This window comes from Coregonus lavaretus, assembly GCF_964263955.1.
Source record: "Coregonus lavaretus genome assembly, chromosome: 21".
Lineage (NCBI taxonomy): Eukaryota > Metazoa > Chordata > Actinopteri > Salmoniformes > Salmonidae > Coregonus > Coregonus lavaretus.
In genome coordinates this window covers 14,389,813-14,411,250 of record NC_140008.1, presented here as the reverse complement: position 1 = coordinate 14,411,250, position 21,438 = coordinate 14,389,813, and the positions used below count along the sequence as shown (strand labels likewise).

The window sequence follows — 21,438 nt, the reverse complement described above, 5'->3', positions numbered from 1 at the left end:
GATAAGCAGTAATGGGCAGTCACTACCATCATGGGATCTTTATCAATTGTTTTATTCTGTGTTGTTACGCCATTCAACCCACATAATGCATAGTGCATTCAATGTTTAAAAAAAAATTTGAAATCGAAAACCGTGATAATTTTTTTACGAGCAGAAACCGAACCGACCTCAAAAAGCACTAATCGTTCAGCACTACTTTTTCCACATATTGTTGTGTAACAGCCTGCATTTAAAATTGATTACATTTAGATTTTTCTATCACTGGCCTACACACAATACCCATAATGTCAAAGTGGAATTATGTTTTTGTTTTTTTATGTTTACAAAGTAAAAAAAAATGAAAAGCTGAAATGTCTTGAGTAAATAAGTATACAACCCCTTTGTTATGGCAAGCATAAATATGTTCAGGAGTAAAAAGTTGCTTAACAAGTCACATAATAGGTTGCATGGACTCACTCTGTGTGCAATAATAGTGTTTAACATGATTTTTGAACGACTATTTAATATCTGTACCCCACACATACAGTTATCTGTAAGGTCCCTTAGTCAAGCAGTGAATTTCAAACACAGATTCAACCACAAAGACCAGAGAGGTTTTCCAATGCCTTGCAAAGAAGGGCACCTATTGGTAGATGGGTAAAAAAAAAAGCAAACATTGAATATCCCTTTGAGCATGGTGAAGTTATTAATTACACTTTGGATGGTTTATCAATACACCCAGTCACTACAAAAATACAGGTGACCTTCCTAACTTAGTTGCCGGAGAGGAAGGAAACTCATAGGCCAATGGTGACTTTAAAACAATTACAGAGTTTAATGGCTGTGATAGGAGAAAACTGAGAATGGATCAACAACATTGTAGTTACTTCACAATACTAACCTAATTGACAGAGTGAAAAGAAGGAAGCCTGCACAGAATACAAATATTCCAAAACAGGCATTCTGTTAGCAACAAGGCAGCAAAGTAATACTGCAAAAACTGTGGCAAAGCAATTCACATTTTGTCCTGAATACAAAGTGCTATGTTTGGGGCAAATCCAATACAACACATTACTGAGGACAACTCTCCATATTTTCAAGCATAGTGGTGGCTGCATCATGTTATGGGTATGCTTGTAATCGTTAAGGACTGGGGAGTTTTTCAGGATATAAAATAAACGGAATGGAGTTAAGCACAGGCAAAATCCTAGAGGAAAACCTGGTTCAGTCTGCTTTCCACCAGACACTGGGAGATTAATTCACCTTTCAGCGGCACAATAACCTAAAACACAAGGCCAAATCTACACTGGAGTTGCTTACCAAGAAGACAGTGAATGTTCCTGAGTGGCCAAGTTACAGTTTAGACCTAAATCTACTGGAAAATCTATGGCAAGACCTGGAAATGGTTGTTGAGCAATGATTAAGAACAATTTGACAGAGCTTGAAGAATCTTTTAAAGAATACTGGCCAAATGTTGCGGAATCCAGGTGTGGAAAGCTCTTAGAGACTTACCCAGAAAGAATCACAGCTATAATCTCTGCCAAAGGTGCTTCTACAAAGTATTGACTCAGGGGTGTGAATACTTACGTAAATTAGATATTTCTGTATTTCATTTTCAATAAATGTGCAAAAATGTCTAAAAACATGTTTTCACTTTGTCATTATGCGGTATTGTGTGTAGAAATCAATTTAATCCGTTTTGAATTCAGACTGTAACACAACAAAATGTGGAATAAGTCAAGGGGTATGAATATTTTCTGAAGGCACCGTACAGGCCTATAGAAGGAATCAGCGAACTCACACACGCACACCCCCGTAAAAGCACCCGTCAATCAAAGCCACCAGCGTATGTCAGACACAAGAGCAAATATATTCATCCTTTCCTTAAAACATATTTTAAAAAACTGTGTTAAATGTAGAAACGGGCCAGCTACATTTCCTGGTGATAAGCAAACCACAATATCCAGAATTCATAGCGATTTCAGGATGTGGAGGACCGCCACGTGGAGGTGTATCCAATTGATGTGAGAAATACCAAAACGTCTGTGTTTGTAGCTGCCATTACCCAACACAAGAAGAGGTTCACCAGCTGAAGAACATTCTGAAACCTGCCTGGAACATTCAACCAACACAACATCCATATTGAGTTAGACTGATGTTGTAGTATAATTTAGAATGCCTTGTATGCTCACAACTGCATTGTGGTATAGATATTGCTAGCTGTTGTACATATGTATATAATGGTGTTTTATATCATATTTTTTACAAGTGCACTGACAAGTGACTAAATGATTCCAGCTGCATTAGAAACAAACAAAGAGTTGACTTCAACTTCTTGATCAATTCAGTATTTGGATAAACTAGCTTCAGTCTTACTGCTAAAACAAATGATGCAGGGAGTTGGTTTATCATTTAAACTTAATTTGTTGGCAAGTAAACATTTTTTAATAAAACAGTAGATTAGTCTGTCAATAAGACTATGTTTATTTGTTCTCGAGACCCAGGTGAGTTTACACAGCAGTATGCAGCAACAGTTATGGCAATGTATGACATACTGTATATACAGTAGAATGAAAATATACAACTACTACCACACTTATAATAAATACTACAGTTCTACAAAGGGAACACTTGCATATAGTGTGTTTGGGTGGTGCAGTGAGGTGTTCGGAGTCACTTAAATACAAGGGAAGATTGTTGTTATCGGACCTTTCACATCTCCTCTTGAGAGTCATCAATTTCTTTGTTTCCAAGTGGTATTGTCTGTGAGAGAAAGACGAAAACGCTATTACACATTCATGGGCAATCGTTGTGTACTGTCTGTATTCCTACAGTAGCAGCATGGTGTAGAATATGAGACATCTCACAGACACACTGTCACGGATACAGGTATCCTGTATGTGTATTTGTGTTTTTCCTCTCCTTCTGCCCTATTCACAGGTGTCCCTTGTGTTCCTGATTGGAGGTCGTTGATGTGTCCCACCTGTCAGTCATCAGTTCATCTGCTGATTGCTGAGGTGGACCAATCAGTAGACACTCCTCCTGATTGCACCACCTGTTTCTGGTTTCCATTACCCAATCACATCACACGTCTCCTGGTTTAAAAACCCAGTCAGTTGTGTTTCTTATGTTACGGGTCTCTTTACCATCCACCCTAGACTTTTAAAGCCACAGGGTTCGTAACACACGCTAGCTAGCTACAACACATGTATAGTTACTCCTAGACTAATTTGAGTCATCAAGCCAAAGTCATTCCACCATCAAAACATTTATCCAAAACTGAGGCCTAAAATGCACTGTAGTCTAACGTTATAGCTAGCTAGCATAGCTATAACGTTAGACTACAGTGCATTTTAGATATAGCAAACACAGCTAGCTAGCTAAACTTGGCTAGCTTGCCTTTTAGTGGTACTAGCAAGCCCCGTTATGGCCGACTCGATCACCAAATTGTACTGTACTGAACTCAGCCTCCTGTAAAAAGAGAGCTTATATTGCTAGCTAGCTACCGACAGCAAAACAACTTGTTTGTAATTTACCCTCCTGAGTCCTGGTCCAGCTGGTCTAGGCTGCTGCCGCTGCTTGCTGGTAATAATTATTCTCGCTCTCTCAACTCCTCTTCAGTGTATTCTGGCTCAAATAAATAGGGCTGTATATTTCTATCTAAAAGAACATAAAATGTTTTGTCGTTCAGCTCTTCTTGGAAAGAGGAATCATCAGAAGCAGCCATTGTAGCTAATTATTTAGCAATCTCGGATAGACAGTGCACAATAACATAGCTCCTGTGAACCTGTAAACTAGTAACGTCCCCATTTTGAAAAGCCTGCTTTCGAGGCTGGGAACAAGGATGGCTCCCATCAGGCTGTAGTCTTTACAAAGCCAGGGAGAATGAGTCAACGTAGATATACTGCAATGTCCTGGCAGACAAGTCCAATGGCTCTATTGAACAAGAACAACCATATCTACTCGCTGCTAGCGTGATCATGCAATCGGTGAAAAACACAAAGGCCACAATAAATGCTGCAAAACATGACTATTCATTTTTAGATCAGACAACAGGCTCAATCAACAAATGACATCATTGGTTGAACTCTCCCGGCGCGAAAATATATACTACATAATTATGTCTGAAACACCCTCTCATCACTCATAATTATGTAGGGGGACTGGAAAAACACCCCAAATAGTGTCTAGCGGCGAAGTTTCCCTGTAATAGACATTAAGTTAGCAGTTACACAGGGCCCCGTGTAGCTCAGTTGGTAGAGTATGGCGCTTGCAACGCCAGGATTGTGGGTTCGTTTCCCACGGGGGGCCAGTATGAAAATGTATGCACTCACTAACTGTAAGTCGCTCTGGATAAGAGCGTCTGCTAAATGACTAAAATGTAAATGTAAAATGTAATTGCTTATAATCATTACTAAACACTCCCTGTGACGAGGTGTGAATGAAGGAGTCAGGCGCAGGAGGTAAAATACCAAAGTCCAGAGTTTAATCCGTTTACATAAATCAAACGCCCAAAGCGTCAAACGAAACTATTACAAGGGAAAAGATCCACCTTGGCATAAACACAGTGACTAGTAGCTCAACCGAGCTACACGCTCTCATAACAATCACTCACTCACTCACTCACAAAGACAAGAGGAACAGAGGGAACACTTATACACATACTAATTAGGGGAATGAGCACCAGGTGTGTGTGATTGACAAGACATGACAAGTGGAGTGATGAGAATGGGATCGGCAGAAGCTAGTACTCCGGTGACGACGAACGCTGAAGCCTGCCCAAACCAGGAGGGGGGGGGCAGCCTCGGCGGAAGTCGTGACACTCCCGCTATTAGGTAAAGTTTATCTACATGAAAATAAAGTTAATTAAAATAAAAAGTCATCTTAAAATGAATGTTTATTTTGTTTTCATGATGATCTTCAACCATAACCGTCAGTTACATGGTTATTGAATTACGTCACAGCCCAATTTATTACGTACACCACCATACAAACAGCACAGGCATCGCAACCCCACAGGAATACAAATGTTTTTGTCATGGTTCATATTGAAGGGGGGATTGGGACTCCACTGCACCCTCTCTCTAGTGGGGCTGAGGGATATGCGGTTACTGTAATAACGCTGGATCAACCACCAGCTGTTTTGTTTTAATCAGATCCCAGGGGTTTTGTCCTTCCAATCAGGTTCTCTAATGGTTGTGACCTGGTTTTTCCCAACTAAAACCTCCTGGGGCATCAGGATACACAGAGAGGGTTTTGGTCCTTTAGGATATTACAGTAGGAGGAATACACAGTACCTCAGTCTAGCTGTATTGATTGATTGATTTAATTTATTGGATAATTAAAAGTAGTAGGCTGCACCAGCTGGAGACAACATTACATACATAAAAAAATTATTAAAGATATAAACGAATAAAGCCCGGAAGCTTATTTTCATTGTGGTCCCCATTTTTGGCAGTGAGATGGTAGGTGGGCAAGATACTTCACATGCACTCAATGCAGTTAAATTAACAGTAGAAATTCATAATAATACATGTATAATGCACTTGTCATTGTATAACAATCACAAAGTGCTACAGTATGTAGAATCCGCAATAGGGGAAACAGCGCCACTGTCCGCCCCACGGCCGTTGGTATTGTTTTTATTTTGTTGACAAAGCGGAGGTGAGGAGCGTCACGTAACCTGGTAAAAAAATGCAGTACATATTCTGCTGTTCTATCGTGCGTGCAATGATGCCCGAAGGGGAAAAAACAGTGTTTTTGTTGTTTGCAGTAGCTTCTTTGTTGTTGTAATCTGGCAAGCGGATGTGGCATTTTCACCACTAAGGATTCCAGCTTAAAAAATTTATATAAATGAAAAACAAATAATAATACATTGTATTTTTATGGTGCTTTTCTGGAACCCAAATATGCTTTATTCGAGAGTTTGAGAATAAAAATAGTACAGTTTATCTTACGTAATTGTGATTGTTTTGGGGTTTTGGCATGGGACCTTGGTCAGGAGGATTTGTATTCTGTTTTTGTTGGCATGAGTGATTTTAGAGTGTATGAACTCTGGATACACGCTGGGCCTGAAGTCTGGTTTTACTCTGTGTAGTGCTTCATGTATCGTACTCTGCATTTATGCTGTTGCCAGACATCACTCAGAGGTTTGGAAGTAACTACATATTTGGCTCCAGTGGATAACTGTTATGGATATTGCTGGGGTCAGGAGTTGGTGGTTCTCTCTTCCATGTGCTTCAGTCCTCTCAAGTTATAACCTTACTAGCTAGTAGCTACCTTCATTTTGTTCTTCCAAGAGCTTTGACTGGCCTATTATTAATTTGTGTTGTTTTGTATTGATGCTCTTGCAGGTATTACTACACAACATGAAATGCCAGTAGTCTACAGTACAAATCATTTTTTGGAAATTAGAGTGAGAAACAAGCGAAAGGATACGCAGTGTTTCATACTGCTGCGTAACATCATTTTCTCAGGGGAATTGTGTTTTTGCTGAAAATGTACACTTGTGTATAACCTGACTAACAATTACATCATAATTGTATTTCTATAAATCCAGTTAAGATGCTCCTGTGTTATGACAAGAGTAAGGATTAAGGGATTATTTTACATTTCAGTTTATCTGCCCCCTCCATCTTTTTCACTTCCTCCTCAGATGTTAGGAAATGCTAAAATTACACCAAGAGATGAAACCACAACAATTACTTTGTTCACAATATTACTGTACTAAGGCAAGGATATTGAAGGACAGGAATTTTCAGATTACAGAAATGCTTTATTCTCTTTTCATGATTCATCCATAAGTGTGTTTATTAATCCCAACATGAGTAAATGTATAAAACCATACATGTTTGATGAAAATCCCTCATAGCCTAAATACTGGAATGCTACTTCCATGTTCTGTTCAGGTCATAAAGGATTTACAATGGCTACAATTCAGCATTTGGGGAATTTAGCATTGCCTTTAGCAGTATTCTAGTCCCCCTTCTCTCTCTGATCGAGAGCTTGGAATTATAAGATTCTATCTGCATTTTTGTCAAGAATTGATTTATTGACATAGCCTGGTTCTCTTTGATGGTCTACCTATATAGTATACTACCTCTTAATACTCCAATTCATGTTAAGTTAAAAAAGTTAAATTACTCTCACCATTAAAACCAATGAGGGTTTAGAACTTTAAAGCCAATTATCTCCGAATAATTATGTGCAAATAGAACCTTATAATTGTAAGGTCACAGGATTATGTTTCAATTATATATTTTTTTCATACTACAACAAACCTGGAGAAAAATCTTCTGGGCGATTCCATGTAAAGGTCAACCTGAAAGTTAGTCATTTCCAAATGAAACCACGTTCATAATTATCCCTAAGTTCTATATGTTGGAGTTCAGGCTTTATTTGAAAAGCTGTCCCCCAGTGTTAGTTATGAAGATGAGATGTTAATGAAGCAATACACACCAAATTTAAGTTGTGCTTGCATGTACTTCAGTCTTGTTAAGATAGGGGGTTGACTGGTCCAGGCAATGTAATGTCCATGAGGTTTTTTAGGAAAAGTTTTTGTAAACCATGCACCTTACATCAGGTCATCTTGAAACTTGTAAAGCTAACTTTCATCAATGTTTTATATCGTATATAATTGGTTTCTCTCTTTTCATTGTCAGTATCCTTTATCAGCATTATGATATCCGTAACATACATAACAGTTATGGATGTGATGGATATTGATGTATCATATCTTAGCTTCAGAAGCTTGGGCATTGTTTGTTCTGGGATGTATTCGTCAGACTATTACTGAAGCAGTTGTTGATATCTTGAAATGTATGTGTTCTAGTATGCTGAAATACATTTCTTAAACATGGCAGTACTGTTTTTTAGATAGAAAGATAAGAAGAGTGTTTATCAACAATCTGTGAATGAAAGCACCTCAAAATATACTGACTTCATCCAATGTACAGAAAAGTGGATTGGCAGTATAGACACATGTATATTGTCTCATCTGCATATTTTGTTACAATATTTCAGAAAAATTGTAATGCATATTTTATATTTGTGTATTTATTCAACTGGTAAAGGTTCATTTTTATATGTATAAAGATAACAAAAATATATTAGGGTGTGGTGCCTGGCCTTGTATATTATTCAGGCTACCTGTAATGATGCAATCCTAAGGTACTATGCCTTCTGCTGACAGAATGTTTGAAAAACATTCCAAATAAAAACAAATGTGTTACGATAGATTTTGATAATGAAATCTTTAAGATTTTAATGTCTATTTCAGACTCTATAACATCCATAACGAAGGGTGTAACATCCATAATGGTTGTTTTCCCTCTCTAGAGAAATAATGGAAATTATAATCTTTTCAAAATGATTGTTTTTGTGTTCAGCCTTTCCCCTCGAAATGTCAATCCATGTTTTGACGTAAGACTTACAAACTCACAGACTTTTGCTAATATGTTAAGTCTCCCTAAAAAGCTTGTCCATTACATGTAACATCCAGAACGCTTCTTATTCGATTTATTTCTCCAACATATCAATATACACTCTCCTCGAAGGGTACTATAGACACACACATCAAAAGTTATATTTATATTTTGTTTGTCCATTCTGTGAGACATTAAAGTTGTGATTTTGCGTGGAAATGTATGTCCATAATGCTGGAATCTCCCTTCTCTAGCTCTTTGTCATGGTCCTTCGAGACGGATTTGACCCGTTTTCAGCAATGCAGTCTTGTAGACCAGGGGTACTCATACTATTTGAGACGGTCCGGTCACACAAATTTCCTAGGTGGCAAAGGTCCGGATGGATATTGTAATTTATCGGCATAGTAACAAACCCCCACCTTACGACCCATGTGACCCCAAACTGTTCAAACTGTTCACACTCCTCTTGTTGGCGGAGATACAATTTTGCAATTTTAAAGCTAATTTCCTGCAATTCTACACATTTTGCCATGTCTTATGTGTGTTCATATGATACCATATGACTCAACAAAATCAATGGGGACCCCCTGGTGGTCAAGGCCCGTGGTCAGGTAATCTGCCCATGATAACTACAAGATTTAGATAGCTGTTTAGCCTAACTTACCTACCTAGCTAACATAGGCTAGTTGATCAACTGGAAATTTGACAGGTTATAAATAGCTCTCTAAGGTCTGTCAGTGAATGTGATAACGAGGAAAACTGACCATGCACTACTAAATTTCTACTATTCAAACTCTCAACAGCAGAACGTCAGGACCTGTGGTCCGTATTGACCCTGTTCTGGGTCCGGATTTGGACCGTGGTTCTCCTATTGAGTATGGCTGTTATAGACCATAGATTTTGTGCATTTCAGTGTGTTAAATGTCTTTAGACAGCTGTGGGTGTAGAATCCAACTAGAGAATGGTAGAGTCAGGCATGTGTTTAGACAACAGGTAAACCGTTGAAAATTGAGAGTGAGTCTGATTGGGACTGCAGTAGAGTACAGTGGTACTGATCAAGACCCTCTCCTACAATTTCACCCCACTAATCCTGCCTTCAGCCCAGGGAGGGGGACTTCCTACTGTCCTACTGATGTTAACTCTCTGTCTGCTCCTGTTTTAGCCCCTCAGCGTTGAATGATTTGCTGTGAAATAAGTGTTCCCCGTTAGTCATTTACGCCCCAGTTTGCTTGAATGGAAACTAACTCAATCATTGTCTGGGATTGTTTGGGTTTGTTTTGCTATCCCCTACCATCTCTCAGACAGGACTGTTATAGCTGGATCTCCTGAATCCTGTAGTGTGTGTTATTGTTCTTTGAGGAGGTTTTAACCCAGCTAGCACATTTGGTTCCTTGAAAGTTGTGGGAATGTACGTTTTTGGTTTCCCATTGGTTCTGGGAATGAAGCCATACGTTTCCTGACCGGTAAAACAGAACGTTTTTTAAACTTTATTTGAACGGAAGTGAACATTTAGCCTGTTCTGGTAATGTTTTACTATGGTTCCCTGAAAGTTCTTCTGAGAGGTTTTATTAATGTTCAGAGAACGGAAGTTATAGGTTATTTGATGGGAGTTCAATAACATTCTGAGAACATGTTTCAATAAGACTTTTAATAAAACTGCTAGCTTAGTTTGGGTTTACTGTTTTGAACTACCAGCTCTCACAGTCTCATGTCAGAATTAGACGTTCATCCATGTTTCTAAAACGTGAAATTTTGAAGTTGTTCCAAACATCACATTTAGACGTTTTTTAAGGTTAAGTTTAGGCATTAACTCCAAATTTTTAATGTTAGGCGTTAACTCTGAATGGTTAAGGTAAGGGTTAAGGTTTGGGATAGGCTTAAAACAAAAATATCAAAAACGACTTTCTATCGTTGGATTCAAACTTGCACGCTTTGGAACAGAGGCAGATGCTTACGCCCATCTGCCATCCCCATCCGCAAAACCGAAACCTACTTGAAGGTAACAGTGCTCACTGTTTCCACTAGTGGCCGGTTTCCATGTCATCGCCCAGGGTCCTCAGACATGGATGGACAGAATACTGACTTGTATCACGGGTGACCTGGCTGGTTTTGAACCAAGCACAGATAGGACACATGGACATTAACTCTCTCTCTCTCTCTCTCTCTCTCTCTCTCTCTCTCTCTCTCTCTCTCTCTCTCTCTCTCTCTCTCTCTCTCTCTCTCTCGCAAAGCACATGGAACATTATCATCACACCGTGTGTGTGTATCTGTGTGACAGCCCGTAATCCCGGTGGAGGAAAATCATTCCCCCATCTGACCCATGTGTCACAGAGTGCAACGGGAATCCTCTTGGAAACCCACCTACGGCACACACTGGTGTGCACGTTACTTACAGAACACAAACACAAAGTATTTTTTTTCTATGGCCCTAGTTTTTCCTGGATTTCTCTAATGAGGTTACATGTATATGTGATAGTAAGTTTGACATATGTTTCTTCCCTCCACAGTTTCCTCATGGTCCTGGTGTGCCTTATCTTCAGTGTCCTGTCCACCATAGAACACTATGCTGATTTTGCCAGCGGAACACTCTTCTGGATGGTGAGTGGATTTGGGATGGATTTCATCTCCTCAAGTCAGTGACCTACCTTTGATTTTGTTTTATTGCAATACCATCCACATCCACATGATGGGAGTAGAACATCTTGAGTGGGACCCAGACTAACCGCCATCTTAAATTCAACTGATTTCAAGCCCAGTGTTCAACAGTATAATAAAAATAGTGAACCTCAAATTAAATGGAAAGGGTCTATTTAGGTGCACAACTATATCTATTAGTCATTGGCATGCTTCAGAGCTTATTGCTGGAGGTTTTGGTTGATGTAGATTATATTGGCTACTCAGTGGTGTTACTCTCAGTACTATCAGTCCTACTCTCACAGGTAGGAAAATACGGTTATGGGGCAGGATAAAGACTTTGCATCATCATTTTCCTCACAAAAACGCTTTGCATATAAACACACACGCATGCACACACACACCTCACCAGTGTGGGGACAATTCTCTAAACTTTTGGCCAGTGCCCTTTGGAGGATTCCCTGGCTGCTGAGTTATTCATTTATTTTCACCCTGGAAGAAGAGCTCTCCTCTCAGCAGCAGAAGACAGAGAGCTAGAACAGCAGGTAGAAACCCAGTGGGTAGGACAGAAGAAAGAGAGCTAGAACAGCAGGTAGAAACCCAGTGGGTAGGACAGAAGAAAACTATAACAGTTGAGCTAGAAAGCAGTAGTTACATTAGAGCATTAGAGTTACAAAACATTGTAACAAACATTTGAAACTCAAAACATGAGAATTACAAAACCTACAAGATAGTATTATTAAGGAAGACAGGTGGCAATGTCTTGAGGGCAATATTTCAGTTACTCAACTGTTCAACTGCATTTTATGTGCACCTGCATGTGTGTGTATGATGTAATTGTGTTTGTGTATTGCATATGTTCTCTGTGCGTGTGCGTGCACGTGTGTGTGTGTGAGAGTCTGTGTGATCATAGCACGTATTTGTGGTGGAGTGGCTATACTTAGCGAGTTCAGGGTTAGCTGACATCCATGAATCTGTGTGCTTGTTTTGGATGGCAGAGAGGACATTAGTCCTTAAGGATATTTGGCTTTCAAAGCAGCTGCCAAAGTAAAGTTAGCCAGGCTCAGCAGGGCGTACCGACATCATCACGTGTCACACGCTCTAGTCTCTCTTTCCTTTCCACTCCTGTCCTGTCCTCCAGTCTACTCCAGGTCCACTGATGTCACAGCTATGTGGCACAGTGGCACCACCAAACATCTGATCAGAAACTGGCCTCCACCATCATTCCACCATATTAACACAGAGCTCCCGCAAACATTTCCGCACAGCCCAATCCATCTCCAATCCATCTAATCACATTCAAATTGCTCATACCCAGGCCTATGAATCAACTCCATCCTAGTTTTATGAGATTAGGGAACACTACTAAATGAAACTATTAACTGTTTTCTGCAAACATCTAGTTACTGGTTCGTGACACAAAAATCCCTCGGACATCCAGGTGAACCATTTTAGGATTTTGGAGATTTATTGTAATCCGATTAGATTTTCCGTGTTCACCTGGTTTTACCTGGAAATGGCATGGTCAAATGGTTATGTAATAATTCAATTATTTGACAGTGAAGAACCAGAAAGTACCAATTTCTTGTATATAGTTTATACATAACATCAGGGAAACACCAAGTGAAATAGAACCGTAAAATAAAACATTACCCAGTTTTTATTCTCACCCAGCACTGATCTGACCTGGTAGTTCATCTATGTTTTCATGTTCCTGTTCCTGTTCCTGTTCCTGTTCCTGTTCCTGTTCCTGTTCCTGTCACCTGTCCCCACTCAAGCTTGGTTTCCTTTAAATCTCACAACAAGACTTATCTCCTACATTCTTAGAAAAAAGGGTTCCAAAAGGGTTATTTGGCTGTCTCCATAGGAGAACCCTTTTTGGTTCCAGGTAGAACCCTTTTGGGTTCCATGTAGAACCCTCTGTTCTACATGGAAAAGGGTTCTACCTGGAACCAAAAATGTTTCTTCAAAGGGTTATCCTATGGGGACAGCCAAATAACCCTTTTAGGTTCTAGATATAACCTTTTTTTCTAAGAGTGTAGAGGTGCTGGCCACTGGGGAGCAGTTTGAACAGGTGTGGGAAAATAGCCTTGGCCAACTTTTAGACACAAATACCCACAAATAGTGCAATGTTATATAGACACAGCACAGAGCCATGAAATTTGGTAGGGCTGTGCCTGGTCAGTCAAGTCCAACTAAAATATATGTTATTAACCCACTTCTCACTTTTTCCCTCAGTCACAAACACAGTAGCTATTTATGTTAAATCCACACAACAGTGCTATTTGTTCCTGTAAGATCAATCCAACCCACAGTATCATTATGGAAAATAAGGATTCTGTCACTGCAGTAGCAGTAAGTGAACGTGTCTATATGGTGAGTGACAGCCAGGGGATTGTTTTTGTGACTATGGAGCTATGTTGTTGCAGCAGGGCCTGTGGTATTAGGTTTCAAAAGGGAGGGGGGGGGGCTGGTAGAGCAGCCAATTCAAGCAAGCAGTGGGACGGCCACCCACACTAAGACGGCTATTACTGAGCATTACGTGGCAAAATATTATGGAGACATGGTGCTAATGAAAAAGATATTGGTTCATGAAGAATTATCACACACACACACACACACACACTCCCCCCGCCCCACCCTACACACAATTTTTGCACTCTGGCAAAATGTCACCCATTATATTTTAACCACCCAACAGATGTGTAAAGGGCTCCAACACAACCCAGCTGATTAGTATTTATCCTACCTGCACATCCTGCTTAGGTGCTGTCACAGCCATGAGGCTCAAATCACTGAGCCATTGATCCTGGCTCAATATGCTCTGTCATCAGAGATGCTATCTAACCTTCTTCTGGGTGGGCTGGTGTGAATGGCGCCCTTACCACCAGACCACCTCAGCCTCTCTCTGTCAGCACACCTGTCAAGTCCCAGTTCCACCAAGGTCTTATCAAGCCTGACATCTCAATGCATTGCTTGGCAACTCCTATTACTCTCATAGTATGAAATAGCAGATAGATAGTGTGTGTAGTAGTCCTAGTAAAATGCTGTGGTCTTAATGAACTAGTTTGAATGTTTTGTTTCTTCCCACTTTCTTCTCCGGCCCTGTTCTCCTAACTGTTGTCTGGAACTGCTTGTGTTCTGGTCCACAGGAGATTGTCCTGGTGCTGTTCTTTGGGACAGAGTACGTGGTGCGGCTCTGGTCCGCCGGCTGCAGGAGCAAATATGTGGGGATCAAGGGACGACTCCGCTTCATCAGGAAACCAATATCTATCATAGGTGCACCTGGCTTCTCCTTTATTAAATCTCACACAGCCGTGCCACATGCAATCAGACACCGTTGTTACACGTTTTTACCCCTTCGTTTTTTGGGGTGAAATTAGATTACTTCTACTATTACTAGGGGAGAACCGGGACGAAAGTAATACTTTTTGTTTGTTTCCTAATTACTCACAGATCGGTAGAGCTAGAGAGACCATATTTTATGACAAACAACTTATGTCCTCCACCATTAGCAACTGTAATTTCATTTCTAGTGTAATTGAGTTGAAATTAAATAGGCCAAGAACAGAACTACCGCGACGTTACTTTTGTACCTGCCGGTGGGGCGGGAGTAATACAGCCTTAGGACGGAATTAACAGCTGGCGAGAAGTGCACAATATGTCTTATCTCCATGTTTCTGTTTTGTAATGCTCATTACTTTCAACAAATGTACTATCAGCCATCACTCATGAATAATTCATGCTATAGGTTAGACTATAGGTTTATGAATATTAACCATGCGTCAACATCGCAATGTTGAGCAACCACAATATTTTGCCTTACAATATTAATCAGACTAAAATGGATCACATAATAGCTATATTAACCATAATTTTCTCATCTCACTTTAATGGGAATGTAGTAGGAGATGTTTTTCACCATTTTCAATTACTATTCATGCTTAGCCCTACCAATCAGCTGCGCTCCAGCTGTCCTTGTCATGTGCGCTCCTCATGTCTTGATAGAATAAAAGTTGTTATTATTTTCCTAAACGGCAAAGTCATCAGGCTTAACACATTTCCATGGCTTGACACAAGGTAATTGTGATGAGTGTGATTAGAAGGAGTCAGGCGCAGGAGGGTAAATCACAGAATACAGAGTTTATTCCGTCGTACAGAGTTGCGCAAGATAGCGACAACAAAATACAGGCACAGGGGAATAATCTACCCCGGCAATACAAGGTACGAGTAGCTCCACCGAGCTACACTCAACTCACATAAAACAATCACCCACAAGGACAAGGGGGGCAGAGGGAACACTTATACACAGAATGATGAGGGGATATGAACCAGGTGTGTGTAATTGACAAGACAAGACAAATGGAATGATGAGATATGGAGCGGCAGTGGCTAGTAAGCCGGTGACGCCGAACACCGAATCCTGCCCGAACAAGGAGGGGAGGCAGCCTCGGTGGAAGTCATGACAGTAATTAACCCCCAGAATCATAAAGATATATGTTTTTTACCACTAACCTGTCGATAAAAGCTTATGTGAGAAGCTGATCCATCAAGTCAATTGATTAAGGCATAATTCTAATGATGTCATATATAATTTTCTAACATTCAGTCACTTGTTGATATTTGCTAACATTATAAAAGGAATATAAACTAGAGGAGACAATGGCCTGTGCTTAAACATTTTTTTTATTCCAGGTCATCAGTTAACATTGTGTTACTTTCAGGTAATTTTTTTGCAGGGAGCTCATCCTCCGCATTAGGAACATGCTGACTTCACTACGTCATTCTAGCTTCTGTTTTATCTGAGAAAATGGGCATGTTATTTTCGCCCCGTGTTACTTTCGTCCCGGCTCTCTCCTTACTTTTTCTACTATTTTTACTTCTACTATTATGTCTACTACTTTTGTTGTTCAATGGAAACTTAAACATTTGAAGATTCTGAACTAGATGACGATGCTAATGTACAGGTGTATCCCTGTATCCCCCCCAGATCTGATAGTGGTTATTGCCTCCGTTGTAGTGCTGGGTGTAGGCTCCAATGGCCAAGTGTTTGCCACATCTGCTATCAGGTACTGGGTATATTACAAATCGGGATGAAAATTTCAATAAATTCTCTGGTTTTCCAGAAATCCTGGTTGGAGGATTCCAGATATCCTGCTTATTCACCTCCTGATTCCGGGAAGCCTCCAACTGGGATTTAGGGAAAAACAGGAAATGTATTGAAAGTTCCCAGAATTTTGCAACCCTAATTACAAATACGATAATATTGTAATATAAGTGTAACATTTTGTGTTCTACTGTAGTTGTGTTTTCGTTGCTTAGTAAAACAGTTGGAAGAGAGAAGTGGTATAGTAGGCTAAGGTTTGATTGACATTGGTTGCCTTTTGTCTCCATGGTTACAGGGGAATCCGCTTCCTCCAGATTCTACGCATGCTGCACGTGGATCGTCAGGGAGGAACATGGAGGCTTCTGGGATCGGTAGTCTTCATCCATAGACAGGTGGAGATCCCTTTACATCCGTTGGCCCATTTAATCTCACAGTTATGTGCAGAATGAGTTTACATGAAGTTATCACAAGTTCATCTGGAGTATAATGCTGTTTTTAGTAGAGTGACTCATCTACCTTGATCTTACTTGATCCACTTGTCTACTGTACCTTGATTAGGCTTCTCATAAATCCTCAGTCAATCAAACGGATGAAAATAAAAATGCAAGGTAGATGAGATGGCTAAAGACATGGTTAGTCATGGCTTTGAAAAGAAAAAATATGTAAACTATTGTTGGACATTTCTTAACCAAATAAGGACACACCCTCTGGTCAAATGATGGGTGCACATCGCTGCCATTTCTTCCAGAGGATTAGTGCACTTGTTCTGTCTGAGTTGCCCTGCCTCCTGTCTAGCTTGTCTGGTTATGGGCAGACTGAGGCAGACATCTGTCCATGTTGTCCATGCTACATTGCCACCAGTGATTATCACAGGGCCCGTTGCACAATCACAGATTCCTCTGATACTCTTACTAGGACCTGCAAGGCTTTATAAGGAGAGGGAGGTAGAGAGTCAGGTTCAACAGCTTTCCTTTCCTTCTTCGTGTGTTTTCCCCTCTTTGTTTTGTCATCTCTACCCGTACACTAATTTCAGTAATCCGGTATTCTTTTTAAGACCTCCTGTTCTGTTTTTTTTGCTATCTTCAACTGGAAGCTGTGGGTTATTTCTCTTTGATGTGCAATGTGTCAACTGCTAATCTTTTAGGGTTCAGGGTTTACATAAATAGTCAAAGGGAGATTTGGTATTTGGTATTTTATTAAGATCCCTTTAGCTGTTGGGAAAGCAGCAGCTACTCTTCCTAAAGATGAAGATGAAGATGAAGTCTTCTGTCTGTGTGAAATGATAGAGATATATTTTTTTTGTAGTCATTGCATGCTGTGTTGTAATGATTTATGTTATGGACGGATATCATTTGTAATGTAAATGCAATGTAAAATGTGTAAATAATGTAAAGAAATGCATGTAACATCTATACATGGTCTACTACACATTACAAGTGACATACTCCACTCTCTATCTGCCTTTCCTCTGTTGTAGGAGCTGATCACCACGCTGTACATCGGCTTCCTGGGGCTGATCTTCTCCTCCTACTTTGTGTACCTGGCGGAGAAGGATGCTGTGGACGAGGAGGGCAAGACTGGCTTCTCCAGCTACGCTGATGCCCTGTGGTGGGGCGTGGTAAGGCATAGTAATAGAGCTGATGCCCTGTGGCGGGGCGTGTCAAGCAGAGGAGGCTGGTGAGGGAAGACAGCTCAAAATAATACATGGAATGGAATGAAATCAAACACATGGAAACGAAGGTTACGTATATGGATCACTACAATATATTGGTATCACTCCGCGGCGGAGGGATACATCCGAGGTGAGGATTTACAGATTTACTCCCGTGTACACCTCTGTCACGTCTGGGGACCGCCCCTATATATAGACCCCATGGCCGCAACACACGTTCTCTACATCATTTTTGAGGCGCCTCTAGCACCGTAGAGGATTGGAGTGATCCATATAGCTCAGATAACCGTGGTTACATACGTAACCTTCGTTATGTTTCACTATATTGGATCACTCCAATATAATGGTATACCCGTACCAGATTTAGTCGGTGCTAGAGGGACCTAACCAGCCAGCAGCGAAGTCCAAGCACGGAACCGAGACGCTGGGGCCGTCAATGTGGAAGGGGGTTCCCGGCACAGTCCCCGGAAGGGGAGGTGACGCCCAGGACCGCTGAACCAACCGCAGAGGGAAGTGCCACATTTACCCGATAGTACCTAGCAAAGGTGCAAGAGGAAGCCCAGCTGGCCGCAGCACAGATATCAGCGAGGGTAACTCCTCTCAGTAGAGCCCAGGACGCAGCCACACCTTGTGTTGAATGTGCCACCACAGATCCCAGCACTGGTCTGCCATCCAGGCGGTATGCTGTCGTAATCATGTCCACGATCCAGTGAGAGAGCCTCTGCTTTGATAGCCCAGCCCCCAGGACTCTCTCACCATAGCAGACAAAGAGCTGGTCTGTTGTTCTCACTGACCGTGTCTGCTCCACACAGGCAGCCAGTGCCAGCACAGGGCACAGCATGCTGGAGGGAGGGCCAGACTCCCCTGCCACTGCCGGGGGGTCGTAAGCAGACAGGATAAAAGGGATGTTCACATGCCTGTCTGACAGAACCTTCGGGAAGAATGAAGGGTTGGGGCGGAGAGATATACTTTTCCCACCGGGGTCCATCCGGTAGCACTCAGAACTTACCAAAAAAGCATGGAGCTCACCTACCCTCTTCATGGAAGTAACCGCTACCAAGAAAACCACCTTCATAGAGAGGTGTTTCAGGGAGGCAGACTCCAACGGTTCGAAAGGCGGCTTTGCCAAAGCTGCCAAGACCACATCCAGATCCCAGCTCACCATTGAGCGGGTCCTAGCTGGATGCAGGTGACAAACCATGAACCTGGAGACCAAGGGATGGCGCCCCACTGGCCTGTCCATCCACCCCACATGGCAGTCAGATATAGCGGCCAAATACCCTCTCAGTGTAGAGGCTGCCAAGCCCTCATCCAAGCGAGACTGCAGGTATTGGAGGACATCTCAATACCAGTGCACCAAGAGCAGAACAACCGCCAGCGCAACTGGTATGCCGCGGTTGTAGCCGGTGACCTTGCGCTCTGCATGGTGTTCATTACGCCCTCCTGTAGTCCTAACATGGACCATTGGTGCCGTTCAGCGGCCAAGCCCACAGACTGAGGCAGTGCGGTCTCGGATGCCAAAGAGTTCCCCCGGCCTGAGACAGCAGGTCGGGTCTCAGGGGCAGTTACCAAGGTGTCCCAGACAACAGGGACAGGAGAAGGCTGGACCAGGGTCATCTGGGACAGTATGGGGCCACCAGCAGCAGGCGATGCTCCGCCATCCTGGTCCTGTCCAGCACAGCCTGGATCAGGGGAAAAGGGGGGAATGCATAAAGCTCCAGCCCTGGCCAATCGTGAGCCAGAGCATCCAAGCCCAGAGGCCCTGGTGGCTCCGACATGGAGTACCACAGGTGGCAGTGTGCATTGCCCAGGGAGGCAAACAGGTCCACTTGCGACCCTCCCAAACTTGTCCCACAGGTGCTGAACCACCTGGGAATGTAGGCTCCAGTCCCAAGGTGGCGGGCCCTCCCTCGAGAGCATATCTGCTGCCACATTCAGGATGCCAGGTACGTGCGCTGCGTGTAGAGACGCTAGACGTCCCTGAGCCCAGAGAAGGAGCTCCCGTGCCATAAGATGGAGACGGTGGGACCTCAGTCCACCTGGATGGTTGATGTAAGCCACCACTGTGGTGTTGTCCGTTCTCACCAGAACATGTCTTCCCTTCAGATGTGGAAGGAAAGATCGCAGGGCCAGCAGTACAGCTCGGAGCTCTAGTGTATTGATGTGCCTGCCTGCCGCTCCAATGGGGTAGCCAACAGCCGCTGGCCGACCTGCCTTTGGTCACACCCCCCAGCCGATCTGGGAGGCATCTGTGCTGACCAGCTCCTGGCGGCACATCCTCAGCATCTCCACCCCACCTGAGAGAAAAGAGCGACAGCACCACCTCAACAATGCCCTGTGGCACTGTGCAGTCACCCGCAGCTGGCAGTGACGGTGGCGCTTTGGGTGCAGCTGAGGAGGACCATGGCAGCTATCATGGTGTCCATGGTCGGGTACTCCCAGAGGCCGAGTGACTCCGCGCCCGCAACATAACTCCATGGTCCAGTCTCTGCTGTGAGTCGGAAGCGCCCCCCCTGGCAGAGGCCTCGCGGAACTCAGCAGAGATGGGGACAGATGGAGAGTCATCGGTGCCCACCATTTTGATGTCCAGTGCAGTGGCTACCCGAGTGAGTAGGCTCCTCATAGCCTCTCCAGCCGCTGGGGGCGATGAAGCCCCGCTGCTGGCTTCTGATGGCCTGTCAGTCTGGTAGCCCCGCTCAAGGCAGTGAACAGTGCCAGCATCGTCCCCCAGGAACAGCCTATCACTGGCCAACAGGGAACAGCTGTCGTCGCCACCGAAGCTATCAATCTCCTGACGCAGGGCATGCGCTCTCCATTCAAGGTGGTCCCAGCGGTCCGACTCCTGCCCCCGTCCAGGACTGGCAGCAGATGGGCTCTGCCTGCGGTGGCTCTGGCCACGCTTCCTGGGAGGGGTACTGGGCCCAGTAGAGGGCTAACAGCTCGCTGGCGCACCACTCCTAAGGGAGGGAGCTCATCCCCAGCCTGAGCCCGAGCCTGGCAGACCCACTCGCGCATGGCCTCCAATCGCGCCAGGCGCAGGCGTTCTGAGAACGCCACACAAAACAGGCATCCAGTAGGGCGCTCCACCGCTCTCTCTGCGTGGCTCAAACCCAGGCAGTGCATACTTTTTATTTATTTATTTTTATTTCACCTTTATTTAACCAGGTAAGCCAGTTGAGAACAAGTTCTCATTTACAATTGCGACCTGGCCAAGATAAAGCAAAGCAGTGCGATAAAAACAACAACACAGAGTTACATATGGGGTAAAAAAAACATAAGGTCATAAAATACAACAGAAAATATATATACAGTGTGTGCAAATGTAGCAAGTTATGGAGGTAAGGCAATAAATAGGCTATAGTGCAAAATAATTACAATTAGTATTAACACTGGAATGCTAGATGTGCAAGAGATTATGTGCAAATAGAAATACTGGGGTGCAAAAGAGCAAAATAAATAACAATATAGGGATGAGGTAGTTGGGTGGGCTAATTTCAGATGGGCTGTGTACATGTGCAGTGATCGGAAAGGTGCTCTGACAACTGATGCTTAAAGTTAGTGAGGGAGATAAGAGTCTCCAGCTTCAGAGATTTTTGCAATTCGTTCCAGTCATTGGCAGCAGA

The 21,438-nt window shown here is 42.7% G+C and overlaps 1 protein-coding gene across 1 annotated transcript in view; it reads left to right on the top strand.

The window, feature by feature from the left end:
• LOC311148771 (potassium voltage-gated channel subfamily KQT member 1-like) overlaps positions 1 to 21,438 on the top strand; it is a gene marked incomplete at both ends in the record, with an annotated part of 216,911 nt that overhangs the window by 14,074 nt on the left and 181,399 nt on the right. Inside the window, 5 exons of the mRNA XM_084185734.1 lie at positions 10,910 to 11,000; positions 14,189 to 14,315; positions 16,027 to 16,105; positions 16,439 to 16,535; positions 17,621 to 17,761. Coding sequence (XP_084041860.1) covers positions 10,910 to 11,000; positions 14,189 to 14,315; positions 16,027 to 16,105; positions 16,439 to 16,535; positions 17,621 to 17,761 — 535 coding nt within the window. The remainder of the gene's footprint in view (positions 1 to 10,909; positions 11,001 to 14,188; positions 14,316 to 16,026; positions 16,106 to 16,438; positions 16,536 to 17,620; positions 17,762 to 21,438) is intronic.